We start from the raw sequence: 23040 nt of genomic DNA on the forward strand, positions 1-23040 counted from the left end.
AAAATTTGTCTTAACTGTCAATGGTCAGATTTTTGTTATAAGCAAACTGAAGATCTTTATGGAAGGACATCAGACCACGTAACTGCCTGTTTCAACCCTAAATGCATGCCTTCTTATTGCATTTAGAATAAAACTCAAATTGCCTGGCCTTGAGATCCTTCGTCAATGGTCCTTAATTCTGGCACACATTAAAACACTTGGGAAGCATTTTAAAAGTATATCAATTACACATTCTGAAGTGCGGCTCAGCATGGATAGCTTTAAGCTCTCACGTGATTCTAACGTGTAGCCAGAAATAACCCGAATGATCTGCCCCTTGCACCTGTCCATCCTTATTCAATATTCACTTCTCCCTCCTCTCTCCCTCTGTTCCAGTTATACTAAGCTTAATGCACTTAAGCTTTGAGCTTCTTGCCATCTTCACACCTCTCCCTCCTCTGCCTGGAATGTTCTTCCCCATATTGCCACATGGCTCCTTCTCAACCTTTAGAATTTAGCTCAAACATCAGGTCCTCTCTGAGATCTTTCCTGATGCTGTCCCTCACCTTGAATCTTTCTTTCTTTTTTTTTTAAACCACATCACCCTTATTTCTGAGAAATTTATTGTTTGTTACTTGATTGTATTCTGTGTCCTTCATTAGGGTGTAAAGTCCATGAAGGCAGCAGGACCCTGCCTAGTGTATTTACTTCTATACTCTTAGATTTAGAATAATGCTGGCCCCAGAAGTGCTTCATAAATAACTGTGGAATAAATAAAATAACGCATGAATGAATGATAGCAATGAAGCACAAAGCACCAGGGAAATAACAGAGGTTATAAAAATATCTTTCTTTGGCCATCTTATTAGTGAATAACAACATTCTCAATGAATTAATTTAAAAAATAAATAATAAACACCAGCAGTAATAACTATCAGCTGACAGCATTTACTAGGCATTGTTCCCAACACTTCACATGTATTAACTCTTGCAATCCTAACAATCCTGTGCACTAGGCACGGTGATTATTCCCATTTGACAGACAGATACCAAGGCCTGCTCAGGATCCAGTGGCTGAGGAGGGCAGAGCCGGAACTGAGCCCGTACCAACTGCTCTGGAGTCTGTGCTCCTGTTAGGATCTCTCTCTTATCCATCTGCAACATTTCTCAGGTTCCCTGTTTCCTCTTTAATTCCACCGCCTCTTCTCTGGGCTTCAGAGCCAGACACACTTGGCTTGGAGCTCATACACAACCACCCCCGCGGCCTGTGACCTTAGCTGGGTTCTGGACCTTTCTGAACCTCCATTTTCTTATCGGTAAGGTCGGGGGAGTCTCATCTTCAGGATGGTTGTGGCTGACAAGACGGGTTAATGACTGACAGTCCCCAGCACAGTGGCTGAGTGCTTTCCCCAGTGTGACCCCATTCCAGTCCAGGTCGCTATTTCTCTGTAGCAAAGTTCCTACAAGAGGCTGCTGATACTGCGGTCGGCTGAGCTGCGGGGAGAAGATTGGCTGCTTGCTATGGAGACTGTGGGACGCCCGGCTGTGTGGGCAGCGACCGGGTCAGCTGGTGTGTGCTCGGGAGGCCGAGGGAAGCTCCTCATTTGATCGATAAACATGGGGGCGAGGCCTCTATACAGACTCACACTAAAAGTTGGAGGTGATTATGTGGGAAAAGACACAAGAATTTCCTTCTAGGGCGCCTGGGCGGCTCAGTTGTTGGGCATCTGCCTTCGGCTCGGGTCGTGGTCCCAGGGTCCTGGGATCGAGCCCCGCATCGGGCTCCCCGCTCAGCGGGAAGCCTGCTTCTCCCTCTCCCACTCCCCCTGCTTGTGTTCCCTCTCTCGCTGTGTCTCTGTCAAATAAATAAATAAAATCTTTAAAAAAAAAAAAAGAATTTCCTTCTAGATTTTCAAAGTTTAGATCAGTAACACCCATGAGAATCACTTCTGGGACATTTTAAACTACTCATGCCCAGGCCCAACGCTCAGCGAGCCCAGTGTGGCAAATCCAGTATGGGTGCTTTGAAATCGCCCCAAATAAGTACCATGTGAATCCACAGTTGAAAAACAATGTTTTTGAGAGACAAAGACATGAAAACCAGTAACTGATCAGATCATGCATACGAAAAAAAATTTTAAATTGCAATATAATGGGATGCCAGAATAGAGTTATACATAATAAATTATAGGAGCAAATAAAAGCTCTCATTTGCTGAGTGCTCTCTATGAACCAGATAGTGTACATATTTTATAAGTGTTCTTTTGTATCTCCTCAATATTTAATAAAAATGAAATATCAGTGCCATGTAAGCCAAGGGGGTAAGGGACAGAACATAGTTTCAAGAGGCAACCAGGAAGCAAGCTTGCATGGACCTTGCAGAGAGTTCCCTTGGCTCTTTTTCTGATTCTTTTTTTTTTTTTAGATTTTATTTATTTATTTATTTGAGAGAGAGAGAAAGACCATGCACACATGAGTGGGGGGAGGGGCAGAGGGAGAGGGAGAGAGAATCTTGGGCAGACTCCGAACTGAGTGCAGAGCCTGATTGGGGGGGGGGTGGTGGTAGGGGAGGGGAATGACTTGATTTCATGACCCTAAGATCACGACCTGAGCTGAAACCAAAAGTCAGATGCTCAACCAACTGCACCACCCAGCGCCCCTCCTTGGCTCTTCTGAGGTTCAAGGTTAGTTTAGACTCTTGGTTTGGCTCAGGTTGTGATCTAAGGGTCCTGGAACTGAGCCCTGCATTGGGCTCTGTGCTGAATGGGCAGTCTGCTTAAGATTCTCTCTCCCCCCTCCCTCTGCCCTTGCCCCTGCTCGTGCTCGCTCACGCTCGCTCGCGCTCTCTCTCAAATAAATAAATAAATCTTAAAAAAAAAAGTTTAGGTTTTCCAACTTTTTCTCTTTGATTCCACTGCCTATTCTTTGGGCTTTAGAGCCAAACAGACTTAGCTTCTGGCTCATGCACTCCCACTCCCATCCCCTGTGACCTTAGCTGGGTTATGAACTTGGCAAGGCAAGCTCAACCAGGCTCTCATTCCTGCAGGACCCTGGCCTCTGGCTACTCAGGAAATCCTCGGGCCTGAAGACCCATCACAGGTCCTGGTCTCTTGTTTGTGCTATTTAACACAATGGGGCCCCTGAGATCTTAGAACACTGCTTTGATCATGGAGAAGGTAGGTCATCCTCCTTACCAAAACCTATGATAGTATTCCCTCACTTAATATGGGAAGTTTTCAGAATTCCCTATTCTGCCCATTCCTACCCAACCACACTGTCTACCTAGTCATTTTGATTTCCCAAGCCCTCCCCAACACATCGCATCTGCCCACGCTACCCCACTGCTTGCTCATCCTGTTCAGTCCGTTAGGAATTTCCTTATTCATTCAGCAAACACACCGAGGGCCAATGAGTTGCCTAGGCCGCGGAAAGACCTGCTTTCTGCCATCAGCGATTGCAAGTTTATCCCCACGTCACTCTCTCTTCATGCTCTGGCGTGAGTTCTCGGTCCTGTGTGAACCCTGAGGATGGTTATACTTTCTCCTAATAAAAACATGCTGGGGTTTCCTATCAGTTGAGTCACAAAGATTAGAAGATGTTTTATTTGTATTCACTATCAGGCCCAACCAATGCAGAAAGACCAAAAAAATTAACGGACTGATGCTGAATTGGAAGAGGCAGAAACTTTAAAAAACTGTGATTTCCCATCTTTTAATGACTATTTTGGGACACCTAAGCTGCTGGTTGTACCCCAGGACAAAGAGGATGAACAGAGGCTGAGAAGCACTCAGCTTGGAATAAGCAGGCCAATGGGCCAACTGCCTGATTGCTAATGCAGCACAGCGGAGAATCCACAGCTGAGTTTTCCTCTAAGCCCCAAGGGGTGTGACTAATTAAGGAAAAGACTTCTAGTCCTCATTACCCTTTTAGGAAACCTCTCTTCATCCAAAGCATGTAACATGACATCATTAGACACTACAGTCTTTCTCTCCAGAGTGAGGTGCTCACGGAAAGGTGAGATGTTCCTGACCTTCCCTCAGATCTCTTAACTCCCAGTGGATGCTCGGGTTCTCGTGGTAAACTTAGAAAACAAGCCAGCTCTCAGCAGAGGGCATTGTGAGCTTGTGGATTTGATCATTTCTGTAAAAGATATCTGCTGAGAAAGAATCAGATTGCAATGTTTTCCTGCTCCCCTCCTCCTTCCCCAATGTTACATCATTTTGGATCATTTGAATTGTATATGGCTTTCTATTTAAGTCAGTCATTTGCTGGCAGCAAAACTAGAACATTTCCTGTTTTTCCTCTCACTGTAATCAGGATTTGGCTGTCCAAATTAGGACTGCCCTAATTACTCCTCAGCAGGTGCCAATCTGGGGGAGGGTAATAATGGGAAGAGAGGAAGTAAGGACACTTTGCATCTTCAGAGTCATACAATAAGAAAACACTTTCTCTCTAGCTTGAAAAACCTGATTAAGTAATAGGCAACAGGCACCATGGAGTTACATATGGGGTGTGTGTGTGTGTGTGTGTGTGTGTGTGTGTGTGTGTGTGTGAAGGAGAGTGTGTGTTGTTTTGTAACAGCCATATAAACGATTTTCTATTTTTTCCCCTTCAAAGCTTCACAGAATTACTTTTTCCATCCCTGAGATAATTCTTCCCAGGCCGATAATTCAGCAACTGTGGTAGATCGTTACAGATACTACCTTGTGTGTGAAATGATCTGATAACGGGCACCAGTAAGTGGACACCATTCCAGACAATTTGGCCAGGAGGGAGACCATGGTGGTATGGACTCCTGGGGGAAGGAATCAAGATACTCATGATGACCACAATATAACAGGAGCCAAACCAAAAGCAGTAGCTATGTTCCAATAAGAAGTAATATAATGGAGATACAGTTGCACTGTTTGGAAAAATGGTGAAACATAAATGACAGAGAAAGAATTCAATCCCTAGAAGAAGGACAGGCCACAGCAAACAAAACTATCCATGTTCCTGCCCAGAGCCAGTCACTCCACCTGTGTATTACATCCTGCTCCTACTCACTAGCCAAAAGCAGAATTTCAGCCATTTGCCCCTTTCTCCCCTCCATCAGCAACCTTCCCTTTCTCTTAAGTAATACTCTTCTAATACAAACACGCACTGATTTCTTCTATTTAAAATAACATATAGAATGACAAAACACCCTTCGTGTGACCTCAACTCTCCAGCTACCACCTCATTTCTCTGTCCTTCCTGGCAGCAAAACTCACTGTAGGGGTTTCACCTATACTTACAAGTCCCCCGCTCTCCGTTTCCTTCTTTAGCCCAGGCCCAAACAGGTTTCGCTCCTACTGGTCCGCAGAAACCATCTGGTGATGATCACCAACGACCTCTGCGCGGTCCAATCTGTCACTCCGTCAGTCCTCAGTTCGAATGCTGACCCGATGCTGATCCTCCCTCCACCCCATGACTTGGTTTCCGGGACACCCCACTCTGAATCTGCCTCCTACGTCACCGACTGCTGCTTCTCAGTTGCTTTTGCTGGTTTCTTCTCTTCCAGCAAACTTCTTCAAGTCCACAGTCCTCTTCTCTGTCATGTTTTTGTTTACTCCCGTGAGGTGTCATCTCATCCATGGTTTTTTTTTTTTTTTTAAAGATTTTATTTATTTATTTGAGAGAGAGAGAATGAGAGACAGAGAGCATGAGACGGGTTAGGGTCAGAGGGAGAAGCAGACGCCCTGCTGAGCAGGGAGCCCGATGCGGGACTCGATCCCGGGACTCCAGGATCATGACCTGAGCCGAAGGCAGTCGCTTAACCAACTGAGCCACCCAGGCGCCCTCATCCATGGTTTTAAATACCAATTGCACGTACTCTTTATATGTCGATGGCCAGACCCCTCTCCTTTGGATGACTGCTCCCTATCTCCATGGGGATGCCTCAGAGATCCCCCAAATTTAAGTCCTCACCTGCCTGCCCTGTGGTGTCCTCCAGCTCCATCTCAATAGCTGGTGACTCCATCTTTTCATCACTCAAACAAAAAAATCCCAGGAGTCACCTTCGACACCTTTCTTTCTCTTACACTCTAACTAATCAGGCAGGGAATTCCAAATATATTCAGAATTCAACCAGTCCTCACCATCTCTGCTGCCACCAACCAGCATGAGCGGTCTTCATCTCGCACCCAGATTGCCACATCAGCCCTCAACTGCGCTCCCTGCTTCCATCCTTGTCCCCCTATAGCTTACTCTCAATACGGTGTAAGTCAGATCATGCTGCTCCTAGGGACGGTTCCTACAGTGGCTCCCCTTTTCACTCAGAGGAGAAGTCAGCATCCCTACTGTGACCTACAAGGCCCTGCATGGTTGGGCCCTCTCTTCACTTTGGGACGTCCTCCTAATACCCTCTTTGCTCACTTTACCCCAACCACACTGGCCTCCCTGCTGCGGCTCCTGAAAAGTGTCATGCGGAGTCCTGCCTTAGGGCCTTTGCCTTCTGCCAGGGCACTCTTTCCAGATACTTTAGCCAACTCCCCAAATTCCTTTGAGCCTCTTCTCAAACCTCAACTCGAGTGGGCCCTCTGGAGCACCCTATTTAAAATGGCAGGCTCCTTCTCCTATACTCCAGAGTCTATCTGCCCTGTTCCACTCCCCCCCTGCCCCCACAATACTTATTATTTTAAAATTCTTTGTGTTTATGCATTCTATTTATTCATTGTCTCCTCTCTTCCATCTCCAACAGAATGTAAACTCCATGAAAGCAGCATCTTGTCTTTTGGTTCATTGCTGTATCTACAAACTCTTACATAAATACCCAGTAAACACCTGCTGAATGAATGAAATCCTAGAAACCAATATGTTGCTTTGAGGATGGCGTAAACCAACTGTGTCAACAGTTACTGAAACTAAAGAATATTCTGACAGGTTTAATACATTTAGGCAAGGACCTTGGGGCACAGAAATAGTTCAGAGCAGAGAATCACAGAACCATTCCCGATAATCGTAGAGGTATCCTGGCAAATGGTGAAAAATGCCTGAGAGCAAAGATGTTCATAAAAGAAAAGAAAGTAAATGACAGAAATCGGGTGAGTTTGGAGTTACGGGCAAAATTCTAGAACAGATTATTAAAGATGGTTTGTGAACAGTTAGGAAGTGGAAGCGGTCCTCACTTGGGGCCGGGAAGACCTCCCAACGTACAAGTTACATGCCTTTGTTCCTATCCTAACTTGGGAACTCATTGACTTGACAGAAGAAATGGTAAATCTGGCTCAAGGTCAAGAGTCCTGGCTTCCAAGGGTAATTTGTAAGCTGTTCAAGAAGAGCAAGAGCTCTTAACAAAGGTTCAGAAGAGCAGGGAGCAGCGGGTCCTGAAAGTGGAAGGATACCTCGTACTGTCCTTTGCACACCAGTATGTGCCCACTCTGGGGAGACCTCAGGGAGGGGGAGCCGCATTATAAAGATTAGGGCTGGAGGGATACCAGCAAGAAATCTAACAAGTCTCTTATAGGGGCAGATGATAAAATACAGGAGGTACTATCGTGAATGGTGGTAAGGGTCATCTTTGTCATTAGAATCACAGCTAATCATTTTGGGGGAAACTTACTATTTTGCTAAAAACAGTTCTAGAAGACTAACATTTTCAAAACAACCCTATGAGGGAAGATCTATTATTATCCCTTTTTTGCAGATAAGAAAATTAAGGCACAGGGAGGCTGAGTAACTAGTTGTTCAAGGTCATATAACTAATAAGTGGCAAAGTTAGCATTCAAATGTAGGTTCCAGAGCCTGCCCTTGAGGTATAATCTGGATTCACATTTAGAAAACCCCATGAACTCCTGAAGTACTGAGTAATATAGGAATGAGAATCTCAAAGGAAGTCTCGAGAGGTATGCCTCCCAATTCTCAACTTAGCTCTGTCCTGTTGAACATTTTTTTCAAATGACATATATAAAGAAACTAAAAGATTGCTTATAAAATCAGGAATGACAAGGAATTTGGGGAAGAGCTAAGATTTTTTGATGACAGAATGAGGATTCAAAAATATCGCAAAAGACTGAAATGATGAGCTAAAAATAACATTAAATTTAATGGGTAAACATGAGATCTTGAATTCAAGTTTAAAAAAATCTTATACAAATACAGCATAGAAAAGATAAGGCTAATTTCAACTTTACCCCCTACAGCTAACCAGTGGCCATGTCCTACAAATTTGCCTCCTAGTGTCTCTTGATTTGTCCCTTTCCTACCACCTCCTTTGCCTCTTCTTCAATTCAGGAACTCGTTGTCTCTCTTCCTCTCCTTCCCCCTCTACACTCTTGCCTTTCCAGTCCATCATACACGAAGCTCAGAAAAGTCTCCCTGACGCACAGGTCTGGGCCTGGTACTCCTCATTTATTCTTCCTCAGTGGTTCCCCACTACCTAATTTTACAAGGCCAAGTTCCTTGAGCTTGGTGTTCAAGATCCTCCATTTTGGCTCAGCCTTCCTTTCCAAAACCCAAACATTCATCAGTCGTTCTTTCTTTTCCTACTCTTCCCACCTCCTTGACAATGCTCTGGTTCCTTCCTTCAGCTCCTTTAGCCCAAATCCTGTCTAACTCCTCCTCATTCTTCACAAGGCCTCCTTCCTACCCTTCACAGAGGCACTCCTGTCCTCAAGTCGTTTCTTCTTCCTAGAGCATGTCTACCTATCTTTTACTTTCTATCACAAATTAACACTGTGGACATACCTGTCTTGGTCTCTGATTTACTTTTCTATTCTCTACCAAGAAGGTAAACTCATTAAAGGTATAATCTCTGACTGACTGACTGCTTTATCCTCACACACTCACACTGTCTCGGATCTGGTAAATGCTCAATACATCTCTGACAAATGCGATTGTACGATGTAATGAGAAGCACCGCGTCCAGCACTGGGTTCTACACAAGGAAGGACTTTTGCTGAACTATCAGGCAACCATACTGGTGCTTCCCCTGCATCCCTGCAATGTCCTTTATTCTGTCCGCCTCCCTACATCCCATCTGTCTTTCTAAGGCCAGCACACATCTCACCTGTGAAATCTTTTCTGACTCCAGTCTCCCCTTCTTTTTCTCTCTCATCTTCCATTCCTTCTACTCTTTTGTCCCACATTGTGCAAGTAGCACCTGATTACATACTCTACTTTCCTATCTATCCTTAATTATATATCACATAAAATTTAGTATTATACACTCCTTTCTTCCCTAATTGTTTCAGGTCTTGTCAACCAGACCATAATTTGTTCCTATTATTAGCTTATTACCAGAAGTGCTATGATCTTTTCCATGGCTCGGTGAGATTTCTGAGCTCAGAGAAAAGAGATCGGAGGGAAAACTAAAGGTTTTCAAGTTCATAACAATGGTTTTTCAGTTCTGCGCATGCTGGAAACAGGTGTAGCTGTCCTGTCATGACGGTAGAAAGGCTCTAGATTAAGTATCCAGAGAAGCACATTTTAAGAACTAAAAAGAAATCATACTGTAGATTATTAAGGGATCCTAAGAATTCGAAATTGCTTTCCTTTAAAGACCTTTTAGGATCACAAGATGGACTAACCACGATCTGGCATTTCCTCAAAGACAAATCTTAATGATTCTAGGTTTTCATGGAAATCCAGGCTGACATTTTTTCTCTGTCACTCAATGGCAGGCCTACGTGGCTCTGTCCCTTGGTCCCTCGCATTCCCTCTATTGGTGTGACTACATATGCATCTAGGAGGCTATTTCTGTGGCATGTGCTCTAGTCAGAGCCCTTGACAAACGCAAAACTGGTCCTTTTCTAGAATGGTGGAAAAACAGTGCCTCCAAGCGGGGCACTGGTCAGGTTCACAACCGAAGCTCTACCTGCAGGCCGCAGCACAGGTGTCCTTGTACTCCTGCAGCTTCACGCACACCATGTTGAGGAACTGATCTGAGTACGCGCTCAGGTCGTGCATCAGGTTCATGAGGTCCTGCACTGTCTTCTCCACAATGATTGTGCTCTATGAGAGGACACAGAAATCCATGAGTTGTTTTTTTTTTTGTTTTTTTTAATTCAAGTCATGTGTAGGACAAGGAAGGACAACTGAAAGGATGCTATCATTTAAGACCTGAGTTTCCTGGGAGGATGCGACACTGACAAATACCGATTAAAAACAGCCAAATAAGTATCTTACATGACGCCGGTCTTCCAAAGGCCTGAGAAAGTACTTTCTGCAGAAAGATGCAGGACAGGGGTTTATGGATTGGTTTCATGGAATTCTTGGTATCCACAAGATATGGGCATGGCTTTTAAGAAAGAAAATGCATATTTGGTTGGAGACTGAGTTATTACCTCCAGGGCTGCACTTTGAGATTAGGGACCTACGAAAGGCAGCTCAAAGAAAATGCCCTCCAGGATCCATTGTAAAAGTTTCAAATCCATCCACCTCTTCAGAACAACAACTAACATTTGTATTGTGCCTTACAGCTTGTAGAATGTTTTCACATACACAGCATATGTTCTCTTATTTGAGACTCACATTAATCATGGTAATCATTAACACTGGGTTCTTCCAAGTGCAAAGTGCAGGGGTAGGGGGGCGCCTGGGTGGCTCAGTCAGTTAAGCGTCTGCCTTTGGCTCAGGTCATGATCCTGGAGTCCCGGGATCGAGCCCCGCATCGGGCTCCCTGCTCAGTGGGGAGTCTGCTTTTCCCTCTGCCCCTCACCCCGCTCATGCTCTTTCTCTCTTGCTCTTTCTCAAATAAATAAAAATCTTAAAAAAAATTATTAACAAGTGCAAAGTGCAGGGCTAGGCATGCTACACACTTCAGCTCACTTCATCCTCTCAACGTGCCTACCTGTCAGGTGAGTTCCACAATCATCCCCAGTTTAAAGATGAAGAAACAGGCTTAGAAAAGGAAGTAAGCAGAGCCAAGGGCTGCACGCTTCGCTCTTTTAACTACACCACTCTGCCTCGGAGCTAGCCCGGAGTTCCCCTGCTTGTAGTCCTACCATCTTCTCGTTAGATCAGAATATTTCCTATTGTTGCTGAGCACTGGCCAAAGGGACTCAGACATATTTTAGAAACAGAATTAGAGCAATATTCCAGGGAAACAATAATAAGCCCATCTTGCAGCTAGAGACTGATAGCACTGTGCAGCAGATCAGCGTTCTATCTGCAGAGAGGCATATTCATAGTCAACTCTAAATCTTGGATTAAGACAAGACTGGGTGGTTGAAACCATTAGTTCATGCCTCTTTCAAAAGGTAAATTACACTGGAATAAATATTAATCACAAACCTAGCACCTTGGAATCCTTTGATCAATAACTGGTTTGTTGAAGATGAGTTATGTATTTATATATGTATTTATTTTACATAGAATTATAGAAGCTATGGTAGACTTGGCCATAAAAGTAAACATTAAAAAAATTTTTTTTCCTATGCTGACAGTGACCTGTGGAAAAATATCAAAGGCATTTTATTCTGCTTAAATGCAGACTATGGGTACAGGGTCTTAGTTAATTTTTTTTTCTTCTAAAAATAAAAAGAATGGATAAAATTGTACAGCTTTTCTCAACACAATGGAGGATCAGCTTGAGTTATGAGTTCCACGTGTGTGCTTATTCAAGATTATTTGGCTGCAGAGGTTTCTTATCTTCTGTCCTGCTCCCCCACTACCCCCCCCCGCCAAAGTAAAATAATCAGAAGGTGAAAAGGAAGCAGTTATATTTTGTAAGGCAAACCTCATAGGAAACCAAATTACAGTCTCTATAGGATCCCCACAAGTTCAACTTCCTTTTCTGTATTGATTTTAAGAATAAAGCACTGCAGCTTCACCCTGATCCATAATCCCGCTCCTCTGTATTTGTGTGTGAGTGACAGGAATTGATTCTGCTTTGCTACATGTCCCCACGCTGCTCAGAAGAATCTAAAATCCTCATCCTGATTCAGAACACAGGATATCCTATAACATGTGGACAGCAATTAATAAAGGAGAGTGGAGTTCAGCCAACCTAACAAAGCCTCCTTAAAATCTAAAACACCATAGGGAAGAGGAGCACGGGGAGACTGCTTGGGTTTACTGAGAGAAAGGGCCTGGTTCTATTTCCAATTAAGCTATTGATAATTAACTCCAGGCAGGTTTGGGTAACCTCTTCCTTTCTTATGACTCAATTTGGGTCTTTTAATAACCAAGGATGCTTTGGTGACTCCTCGACTGGCCTTCATCACTCTGGGATTCAATCAGTGGGCTGGTGCTTTTACACAGAGGGAAAGATGTCTAATTGTTCTCAGGTCATCTCAGGTGTGTTTGGTCTTCCTGATTAGATGGTCAACTTCTCAAAAGCAAGAGTGGCATTCTTCATTTCCCTTTGTCCATCTCCCATCCTTCCCCTCCCCCACCAGTTTATGATTTCTCAGGACCTTCAGGACAATGCAACTAGAAGAGAAACAGTACTAATAATGTTAGCACACATAAATAAACTTCTCCGAACGTCACATACATCGGGGATGCTAGACCTGGGCATCTCTGCATTCTGCAGTCTCGCTGGGTGGGTTCAGGGTGGTCTGTGTTTATTCCTGTGACTGTCGGAGGGGAAGGGGAAAATTCAAGCACATGGGAACATCCCCCGGAGATAAAGGTTTTGGGGTAAATAGGAAGTACCTATAAGGGAATGATTAGAATGCCATAGTTTAATTCTAATGATCGTGCTCAACAAAAAGCTTATGTGATGCTATATAATTACATACAATTTTCCAGCTATTTGGTTGGTTTACCTTGTCATGGCAGCACTCTGGATAATCAATCACTACATTCTCTTCAAGGAAAATGACACTGTAGTTTGCCAAATGATGGGTATTTTTACAGGGGGAAAAAAGTTCCCATTTTCCAAGAATTTATTATAATTTCCAAATCAGTGGCTCTGACAGGTAAGTGTTGAAAATATCAAATTTCTAACAAGGTCAATTCTGTTTTTATTTATTTGATCTCTTTGGCATCTCAAATGATGTATTGACTTGTTAATTAATTTTGGGATTTGCCAATGTTGAATATAATGACTTTATAATAAGTAAAACCCTGATTATATTCATGGTAATTTCTACCAAACATATCACAAGTGATTGATATTTGTTTAGGAACAACTCAATTCTCATTTCTTGCAACTTATTACCAGGTAATAAAGTCTGGGCATGACATGAAAAATGAGAAAAGGAAAAAAAATCCCAAGATAGCGGATGCAATAAAAAAGCCATTGCTATGAAAAATAACTAAAGTTTCTTATAGAGATGCACCAGCGGGCTAAAATAGAAAGAGGGTGTACAAGGACCAGCTCTTTGGTTCTGTGCTTTAAAAAAAAATTTAATGAATGAATGAAGATGATTGGACCTTTAAGACCTTGTCCATTGTTTGCCAAAATGGGGCTCTGCAGCATGATACTAATAGTAATATTATAGAAAATGGACTCTAAGTTCAAGTAATTTGGAAAATGCTGAGTTAAAGAAAACTGAAGTGATTTCTTCACTGGAGGACTTTGGAAACTTTTACTATGCTAATGTCATTGTGAATCTGAAAGAGGTAAATGTGGTATTCAATCTTCCCTTAATTATTTAAGAAAACATTTTTCATAGCACAGCACAGATCTTTTCACATCTTCTGGAACAGAGCTTCCAGAACACAGTTTGGGAATGACTCGCCAGTTCTCTGGTTGTACTGACGAGGACCCTACGCCTAGCGACATGCTTGAGGACTCATAGGGAGTCCAGCTAGGAACAGGGTGAGAATCTGAGCCTCTTCCTCCTCAGTCCCTTTCCTACATGCCCAGCCTTTTAAGTCCTGGCCCCTGCCGCACCTCTCTAACCTCTCCAGCTCCGCTGAGCATGCTAACCCTGTGCTCCAACCACAAGAAACTATTAGTTACTCCTTGACTGCATCGAGCTACTTCCTGCCTCTGTGTCTTTGAGCTTCCTAATCTCTGGGCCTGGAATGCCCTTCCTAGCACATGTCTGCCATCCTTGAAAATCAGCCCAAAGGCTACCTGCTCTGATTTAGATGCCCCGCCTCAGTGCTACCAGAACACCCTAGGTACAATTTAGCCCAAGCCCTCAATGGAGTATGGCACCCACTGGTTCGCTTGACTGTCTCTTCCGCTAGACTATCTATTCCTTTGATCAGTGACTATCCCTTCATATTTCTACTCCTTAGTAGCGAAGTGTCCTTCATATTGTAGGTGTTCAAGAAATGTTTATTAATGAAAATGCACAGCACATTCAGAACGGTGAAAAGACAGATTTAGAGTAGAATTATGATGCAAAATAGTGAGCCAAAAGCCTGACCTGTGAGGTGGAATCAGACCACAGCCTCTTTATTACTATATTACTGTATCTTAATTCCCACTGTTCTAACGACTGAATATTTATTGTGACTACAGATTTTAGATTTCTCTACAAAAATATTCTGAATTTCACCTGACTGTATGATTTTCTGTAATGGCAACCCATTATACATACAACCAAATGTGCTAATTTTAAGAAATATAAATAAATTCACAATTCAGGAAAAACAAAACCAAAAACCTTGAGTTTGGAGAATGCAGTCTCTGTATGTGTGCCGTTTTAGTCCCTGGAGCAGGGATGGTTCAGAGATGCTACAAAGACCCCAAGGTTCTTGAAAACTGCTTTAGGAAGCACTTGAGAGAAAACAGTAAATTCAGATACACCCCCATACTACCACACACACACCAGCAATTGTGGAGGGAGGGGGCTTCACAAATGTTAGATGAGGACAATAATGTTTCTGTTTATTGGGACATATTCAACTACAAGTCAGTAAAGCTTGCCATACCATACCGTCCTTCCAGTTATTATCAGCTCCATGTGAAAGCTCACTATATAATAGCTACAGTAATGACAGTAATGCTGGAAGCCAAAAGGAAGTCTGCTTCTCATTTTTTAATCTATATTTTGATTTGTGTGATGTTTAAAATGTTCTGAAAGGGTCTGTTCCTTTAATAAGCTATCTGGTAAAAGTCTACGCATCCAGGGAGCTGGTACCTGAGAAAATGCCCTTCTATTCTCTTCCCCATCATCCTCCACCTCACAAGCAGAGGGATCTGTTAAAAACTTATGTCTCCTACAGAAATGAGTGCTTATGTCCATTGAAAGACATGAACACAAGGAGTCACAGCAGTTTTATTTATAATAGCAAAAAAAAGGGGCGATTGTTGTGTGCATCAGTAACTGAAGGGGCAGATACCGTGTGGTGTATTCACACAATGGAATACTACAGAGCAATGAAAAAGGACGAGCCACCACTGCATGTGACAACATGGATGGATCTCACTGACCGTGAGCTGAGTAAAGCATTCAGACACAAAGGGAAACAACCGCATGACTGCTATTATTGTAGTTCAAAAACAAGCAGAAGTCATTTCTGGTGGTAGAAGTCAGAACAGTGGCCACCCTTGGAGGGGGTGGGTCCTGATTGAGAAGGCGAGAACCTTCCAGGTACTGGAAACATCTTGATTGGGCAGCTGTTCCATGAGTAAACACATACGTAAAAATTCTTCACACTTAAGATTTGTACGCTTTATAGTTTGTAAGTTTAATGTCAAAAGAAAACATTTAAAGTGTTATCTGATTATGTTCTCACCAACTTAACTCTTGAATGCACGAGGCCCTGCATTCTTCAGATAACTGGCAAGGCCCTTCATGACAGGGCTTCTGTCTACTCCTCCAGCCTCATCGGCTACCATTTTCCCTTGCCTCTCTGAGAACCGGCTACCTGGGGCTTCTTCAGTTCTTCATTCCCATTTCAGGGCCCTGTACTTGCCTACAAAGTTCTGTCCCCTGTCTTCCTTTCTTAGAGTACTTTTCCTTATCTTTCAGATCTCAGCTAAAACCTCCTTTCTGTAGAAAAACTCTTCCCAACCCCCATTAGGTCCTCCTGTTAGAAACACCTACAACATCTCTCTCCTGCCCCTTTGGTTCTACTTCTCTGGAGAACTCAGATGAATACACCTTCGTTAGGGGCGGGGGAGATCCTGACTGGGAGGGACATCTGGTTGGTGGTTACGTACATGCATGTTAGATGTCAGCCGTAAACAATTCTGTCCAACCATTATACGAATGAATAGGTACCCCTTCAACAACTTGTCTGAGAGTACCGTCTGTACGTGGGTAAGTATTCTAGTAGAGTGGTTTTCACTCGTGGGCTATGCTTAAACTGTGAAGATGTAGCCATATTGTTGGCCACACCACTACAGACCACTGGATGCCAACCGTTGGGAAGGACCAGAAGCTGTCTGGGGATAGGGCAGGGAACTTAATTATTAAAGAGATACACCTTTATTACACCAATATTTTCTCTGGGCCAAATAGTAGGCTAACTGCAGGAGATAAAAAGCCAGATGAGACAAGGTTCCCACCCTCCAGTGGTCTTAGGTATTAGTAGGAGGAGACCAACGAGTTCACAGATAAAGACAATAAAGTCTCATAGGTGCTATACTGGGCAGCCGTGTATTTTACAGCAGAGGCAGAGAGAAGGAAAGTTAACTGCACTGGGGTGGGGGTGGGGGAGTGCTGGGAAAGAGGAAGTTGTCATTGAATGGATTTCTGAAAGATCACTAGTGACTTATAGATTGACAAAAATGGGGAAATAGTACTTCAGGTAGAGAGAGCAGCATGAATGTGAAATAGCGTGGGATTCAGGGAAGTGTGAGTTGTTCTTTGTGGCTGTGATGAAGGGGGTGTGTGTGTATGTGTAGATCGGGAAGGCTGTGACAGGAAGTCAGAGCTAGATGTTGGAGGTCCTTGCATAACAATATGTGTACTTGGTACCTAAATATTTGGAATATCCCCTTTTACCCTCTCCAGCAAGAAAATGCAACAAACTAATTCTGTCTGATGTCACTATTCATTAGATGATCCACTCCAAGTGCAGGAAGGTAATTTCAAAAGGTTCTACTCTTGAGAAAAGACAAACTTCTATAACCAACAGGGAAATACATTCTGAAGCTCCATTTGGCAGGGTGAAGAGAATTATAGTTTATAAAGAGGCTTCATCAAAGAAAATATGAGGTCAAATTTTGGGCAACCAGCAATACTATATCTCTTTAGAATTCACATACATGATTGTAAAATTTACCTGTCAGTTAATAACTTGGAAAATGTATATGATGTAAACTACTCATAATATTTTCTTAGCATTTTGGCTAGAGGATCACTATGCTTGAATAAAATCTGTGCCTAACATATCTTATAAGCACAGCTGGCTCTTTATGAGGTTTATTTAGGGGCTTGTGATTTCATATTCAAAACAAAACAATGTAGCAGGAAAGAGGAAAGAAGTATACAAGAGTTGTGCTTAATTAGACTGTCAGATCCCAGGGGGCATCTTTGTTTCCTTCCATGCTTCCAATCAGTATGACTGTATATCCAGGTTATCAATTCCCCTGGATAGGTAATGGAACCCAGGGAGTGGAAATGTATCAATGAAGAGGTGAACGTTGGCACCTGTAAGAGATATACTCAACTCTAGCCCCCAACACACACACACACACACAAACACACACTCTCTCTCTCTCTCTCTCTTCCCAAATAGAAGACACAGAAGTAGAACAATATTAGTAGCTATAGTACTTCTTTTGTGCCAAGCAATGCTCTTGAAACAAGTGATATTTCAAGAGAAGATGCCAGTTAAGTGCAAAAAACACAGTTTTTCTGCTTGAAATAGCAGTGAAAAGGTGGGAAAGACTGAACTGGGATCTGGAAGATGGTGAGGTTCAGAATACATGGGGAGGAAGCAGCAAGGTATTTCAGACCAGGGAAAAGCTGGTTTTATGTAGCAAACAGGAGACAAGTGTGGCTGGAGGGGGAGATTCCTGTTGAGGAACCAGAGGAGAAAGGGTTGACTGGCCAGGGGGAGCCCACCTGAGGAAGGCCTGAATGTCAGGCTGAGGGCTTCCTCCTGTGGGGACAGAAGCAGGGCAGTGGATGAGGGGGTGGATGGAGCTCAGAATCTCAACCTTAAGAGACAAAAGGAACCCTTGCTATCCACAGTCCAATTCTCTGGCTTTAAAAAAGAAAATCAAAACAGATATTGAAGGGCCTGTCAAATGTACACAGCTAGCTTATGACACTTCAGAATCTAGAATCCAGGTCTCTGAGCTCCCTCTGGCCAAAGCTGATGATTAGAGCACCAAATGGAGTAAATTATTATAGTTGATGATTTTTATTGAAAAACATGAAAAATCAATACAGGAAGAAAGAAAAAAACTGTTTGTCACCCTTCGAGGTGACTATCGAATCGAATTCTTTGAGACCTGATAAAGAGAAAGAATTATGCATTTACTCTGTCTTTCCAGTAGGAACCATATCTATTTCAGGATTATCAAATAGGGAAAGCTCTCCTTTAATGAAGAATGCCAACTAGGAAATATAGAAGAAGTAACAGAATTAGAAAATCATTTTATAGCCTCTAATAAAACAATTGATTTGGGTAAAGATTATCAATTGGTGTTAAAACAAACAGATGAAAGTTGACAGGGAAAATGAATGTTTTTGTAGTGGCAAAGATACACCACACAGATTACTTTCTGGTCACACAAGGAAAACCATAATTGCATGATGGAGGGACCAGATGGTCACAACTCTCATCCAGGGGTCAGCCTTCACATCACTAATGTTAGGAAGCCAGCTCTTACAGGTCTGCGGACGTGATGGAACGTGAAATCTAACATCATCTATTATATATTCTTTTTTTTTTTTTTAAAGATTTTATATCATCTTTTATATATTCTTACTGACACCATTTAACTTCAATCTAATCACACTTTTAGATCTAACATTGAGTAAGAGGAAACTGAGGAAGCTATGAGATGAATACAGAACATGGGATATTGTAGAGCACAGGTGGCTGGGTCTGTTCAACACATCAGCGTTGGGGGAAAAAAAGGACTGTTCTAGATTAAAAGAGCCGCATCACAATTACAGTCCTAGATGGAATCCTAGTTTGGCCAAACTAGTTGTAAACAACATTTTTGCAAAGTGTGGGAAATTTCAAATTTCTAGATATCAGAAGATATTAAGAACTTACTGCTCATGCTCATAACTGTGACAATGTGATTGTGATAATGAAGAAAATGCTCTTGCTCTGTAGAGAAGTAATACTAAGGTATTTTGGTAGGAAATAGCTTGAAGCCTTGCTTCAAACATGAGAAAACCAGATGAAACATACGAAGTACTAGTTCTCAGATGCTGGAGAAGGAAAGTAATTGAGGTGGGCCCCAAGAATGCCCCCAGCTAGTTTCCAGGCCATGGTGCAGGAAAGGGGGGACCTGCATGGAGCCTGGGAGTCGTACTGAGTGAAGGAGAGAATCTGGAGCTTTGGAAGATTAAGGCAAGTAGGGCTTTGTGGAGTGAAATACTGGAGGGGAAGGAGGTGTACATTGAGAGCAAGGGAGAGGGAGAGATTGAGATCTTTCTGGAGGTCTTTAGCAGGGTCCCCTCAAATCTTTGGCTGAGTACTGATCTGTGCCCGTGGGGCAGGAATTACTAATACTGGTGAAAGAACTACCTGGAAAAAGCAGGTAGAATTCCCAGACTTCACACAGGGCGAGGGATGGTTCCCATTAGCCAGAGTGGATGAGCAACCTCATAGATATGGCATTGGGTTGAGTCCTCAGGAAGGTACTGCGCCTCGGGTAGTGGGGTCAAATTAGCCTTAGACTAAAGGTTGCCCTGGACATGTCTCACAAAGCCTGGAAGCAAACCTCGAAATGATCAGTGTAATTCTATCACTAAAATGTGTCCTAAAACAAAGCTCAATAATATTTAAAGCACTACAACAAAATCCAGCACCCAAAAATGTAAAATCAATCAATCAATCAGTCAATCAATCACCATGCCCAGCATTCAACAAAAGGTTACCTGGCATGCAAAGATGTGAGAGACTACATAAGAAAAAGGAAAATCAGTTAAGAACAGTCCCAGAAATGACACAGATAATAGAATTAGTAGACAAGGAGGTTAGAACCACCATGATAAATATGCTCCTATGTTCAAGAACATAAAGCAAAACATGAACATGACAAGAAGAGAAATGGAAGACACAGCAATAGAAACTATCCAAAATAAAACACAGAGAAAAAAATGACAATGATGAAACAGAGAGTCGGTGAACTGTCTGTGGGACAATATCAAGCAACCTAATATATGTAACTAACGTTCCCAAAGGAGGTGGAGGGCAGAAAAAAAATATAATGGCTGAACCTTTTCCACATCTGATGAAAACTATATGCCCACAGATCCAAGAAGCTCAACAAACCTCAAACAGAAGATGACAAAGACTACAGCAAGGCACGCTATCACCAAATTGTTGAAAACCAGTGAGATTAACAGAAAAGAATCTTAAAAACAGCAAGGAAAAAGGAAATGAAGTCTGAAAGGAAAAATGAAGAATTCAGGCCTTTTGACTCCCATTTCAATGTTCTCTCTAGTGCCCCCAACACTGTGCCCGGTCCTGGGGGGGGTGGTGTGAGACAGAGGTGGACGACGCTGACACATGGAGGTGAGAGCCGTAGGACATCACAGCAAGCAGGCTGCCCAGGGCCCCAGCAGGAGTCCATGGTGGCTTGACCAGCAGTGAAAGGGGGAGAAGAGGACCCAAGAAAGAAAAAAAGAACAGGGACAAAGAAAAAAAAAGTGAGGAAAACAAAGTATGCAAAAAGCCAAGAAAGAAGAGTTTCAAGGAAGAGGGGTCGTGTAAGGGCCTCTGATCTTTATGAACAAACAAACCACTCACAAAATCCTCCAATGGAGAAGGAAAAATCTCCAATGTTAGACTGACTCCAGGTAACAGTGTGCCCTGGAACTTTATGTCCCAGTTGTGTATTTCTAAATATTCTCTTTCTGCTTAAAGGGCCCATATTATTCCATGCTCTACCATCTAATTATATACATATTAAAAAACAAAACCAAAACCAAAAAACCCGTCCTTCATTCTTTTCCTTAACCCAACCAACACAAATTGTTTTTTTAAAAAAGGTAATTTATGGGGCGCCTGGGTGGCTCAGTCAGTTAAGCGTCTGCCTTCGGCTCAGGTCATGATATCAGGGTCCTGGGATTGAGCCCCGCATTGGGCTCCCTGCTCAGCGGGGAATCTGCTTCTCCCTCTCCCCCTGCCTGCCGCTCCCCCTGCTCGAACTCTCCCTCCCCGTCAAATGAATAAATAAATAAAATCTTTAAAAAAAAAATAAGGTAATTTACACAAAGAAAAATTTAATAACAAGAAGCAGCATAAAAGTAAAAAGGCATGAAAAAGAACAAATATAGGTGAACTTCCATGAAACAGGTATATATTCAAAGATAACCAAAGATAATCAAGTTAACTTGATTGATGAATGTAAAATACTCAAGTACCTTTATTTCCTTTCTCTTATTTTGGATAATACCTGTAAAAATAACCAGCATTTATGGGATATAAAAAACATGAATGTGAGAACAAGCTACCTACCTGCCTATCCATCTGCCAGTCTAGCCAATATTTACTGAACACCTACTACGTGCCAGGCATCATCACTATGCGACATTCTGGAAATATAACAATTACAAAGAAGGGTGTCACATAGAGGTCTAAGAGCTTTATAGGCATGGGATCGAGTCCCGCATTGGGCTCCCTGCTCGGCGGGAAGCCTGCTTCTTCCTCTCCCACTCCCCCTGCTTGTGTTCCCTCTCTCGCTGTCTCTCTGTCAAATAAATAAATAAAATCTTTAAAGAAAAAAAATATAGGCATCATCTCATTTAACTCCTTATAAATTCTATTTAACTATCTATAAGATGGGTATTACTATCCCCACTTTACAGCTGAGGAAACTGAAGTACTAAGAGATCAAAGAGTTGTCCAAGGACACGCAACTAGAAGACTGTAGCTTCAGTCAGGATGTGAACCCAGGCAGCCTGAACCTTTTGCTGCTTCTAGTAAAAACAGAAACAGTGAGTGATGAGTTACCTCTTCAGGCAGTCTACGATGCCAGGTGTGGCCGGTCAGGGCGAGTAAGGACTGACATGGAAGGGTGTCACCATGACCTTCAGACGACGGTTTCAGTGCTGCCGCTGGTGGAACCAGAACCAGATTTATGGGAAGCTGTGGAGGCAGCGTGTGGTGAGGGGACACAGCCGCTCATCTGAGACATCTGCTAGTGAGAGGGAGGTGTGAAGTAACTCAGCAAGGAGACAGGACAGAGTCAGGATAGGAAATGGAGACTGAACTCTGCTGCTGGTCCCTAGGCCCTGTGTATGAGCAGCCTTCTGGGGGCGGAGGCCACGCCAATGCCCAGCCCAGCCGAGAGCGAGCCAGCAAGGGCTCTAGGCTCCTGTCTCTTCGTACTTTCCTGATATCCGGGCTCCTTCGTTCACCCAGAATGGCTATCTCGTGCGAAAGCACTGGACTATGGACCTAAGAGACTGCCATACAGGCTCAGGCTAATAATCCAAACTAACTTAAAGTTATCTTTCTGAAATGATGTTTTTGCTTAATTTGCCATGCCCTGCTAACAATATCACCATAGCGATTTCTAACACCCTTCTTCCCGAGAACTCAGAGAACTTCGCAAGTATCTCAGTCAATATCCCAACAGATTGTGAGAAAGTGGAGCAGTCCTTATCATCCCTATTTTTTAGCAAGTCTAACACTTAAAGCAGTTTCAAGGAACAAGTATAACACTTAGGAAGACGATTTTAAAGAACTCCAGAATATCAAGCTGCCACCAAAGGTGGCCTTAAGTGTTTGCATTTCTTTATATTTCTCAAATCCTCGTTCCACTCTGACTCGTTTCTGTCATGTTACAAAGCATCTGTATTCACAGAAACCCTTCTCTTGAGGTAGTAGTATTATTCAAGCGTTTTATGTGATTATTTTGTCCTTTTAAAGATTTCGCGTCCTTAGCCGCTCCATTTAGTGCCAACAAACAACCAAAGCTGGAAATTCACAGAGCAGGACCTTTACATTTCTTCTTTTTGCCGGCAAAGGCAAGGTCTCTTTGGCAGGAGGCTCAGTGACCCCCAGTGTGGACACGAGTCGTTAGGGAAGCGTTACGAATATATAAATCAA

At 42.9% G+C, this 23040-nt stretch overlaps 1 protein-coding gene across 1 annotated transcript in view; it reads right to left on the reverse strand.

The window, feature by feature from the left end:
* The window catches only part of EXOC4 (exocyst complex component 4), a 731914-nt gene that overhangs the window by 150084 nt on the left and 558790 nt on the right, over positions 1 to 23040 (reverse strand). Inside the window, exon 12 of the mRNA XM_032401540.1 lies at positions 9815 to 9951. Within this exon, the coding sequence (XP_032257431.1) occupies positions 9815 to 9951 (137 nt within the window). The remainder of the gene's footprint in view (positions 1 to 9814; positions 9952 to 23040) is intronic.

This window comes from Phoca vitulina, unplaced genomic scaffold (genome assembly GCF_004348235.1).
Source record: "Phoca vitulina isolate PV1807 unplaced genomic scaffold, GSC_HSeal_1.0 scaffold4, whole genome shotgun sequence".
NCBI classification, from domain to species: domain Eukaryota; kingdom Metazoa; phylum Chordata; class Mammalia; order Carnivora; family Phocidae; genus Phoca; species Phoca vitulina.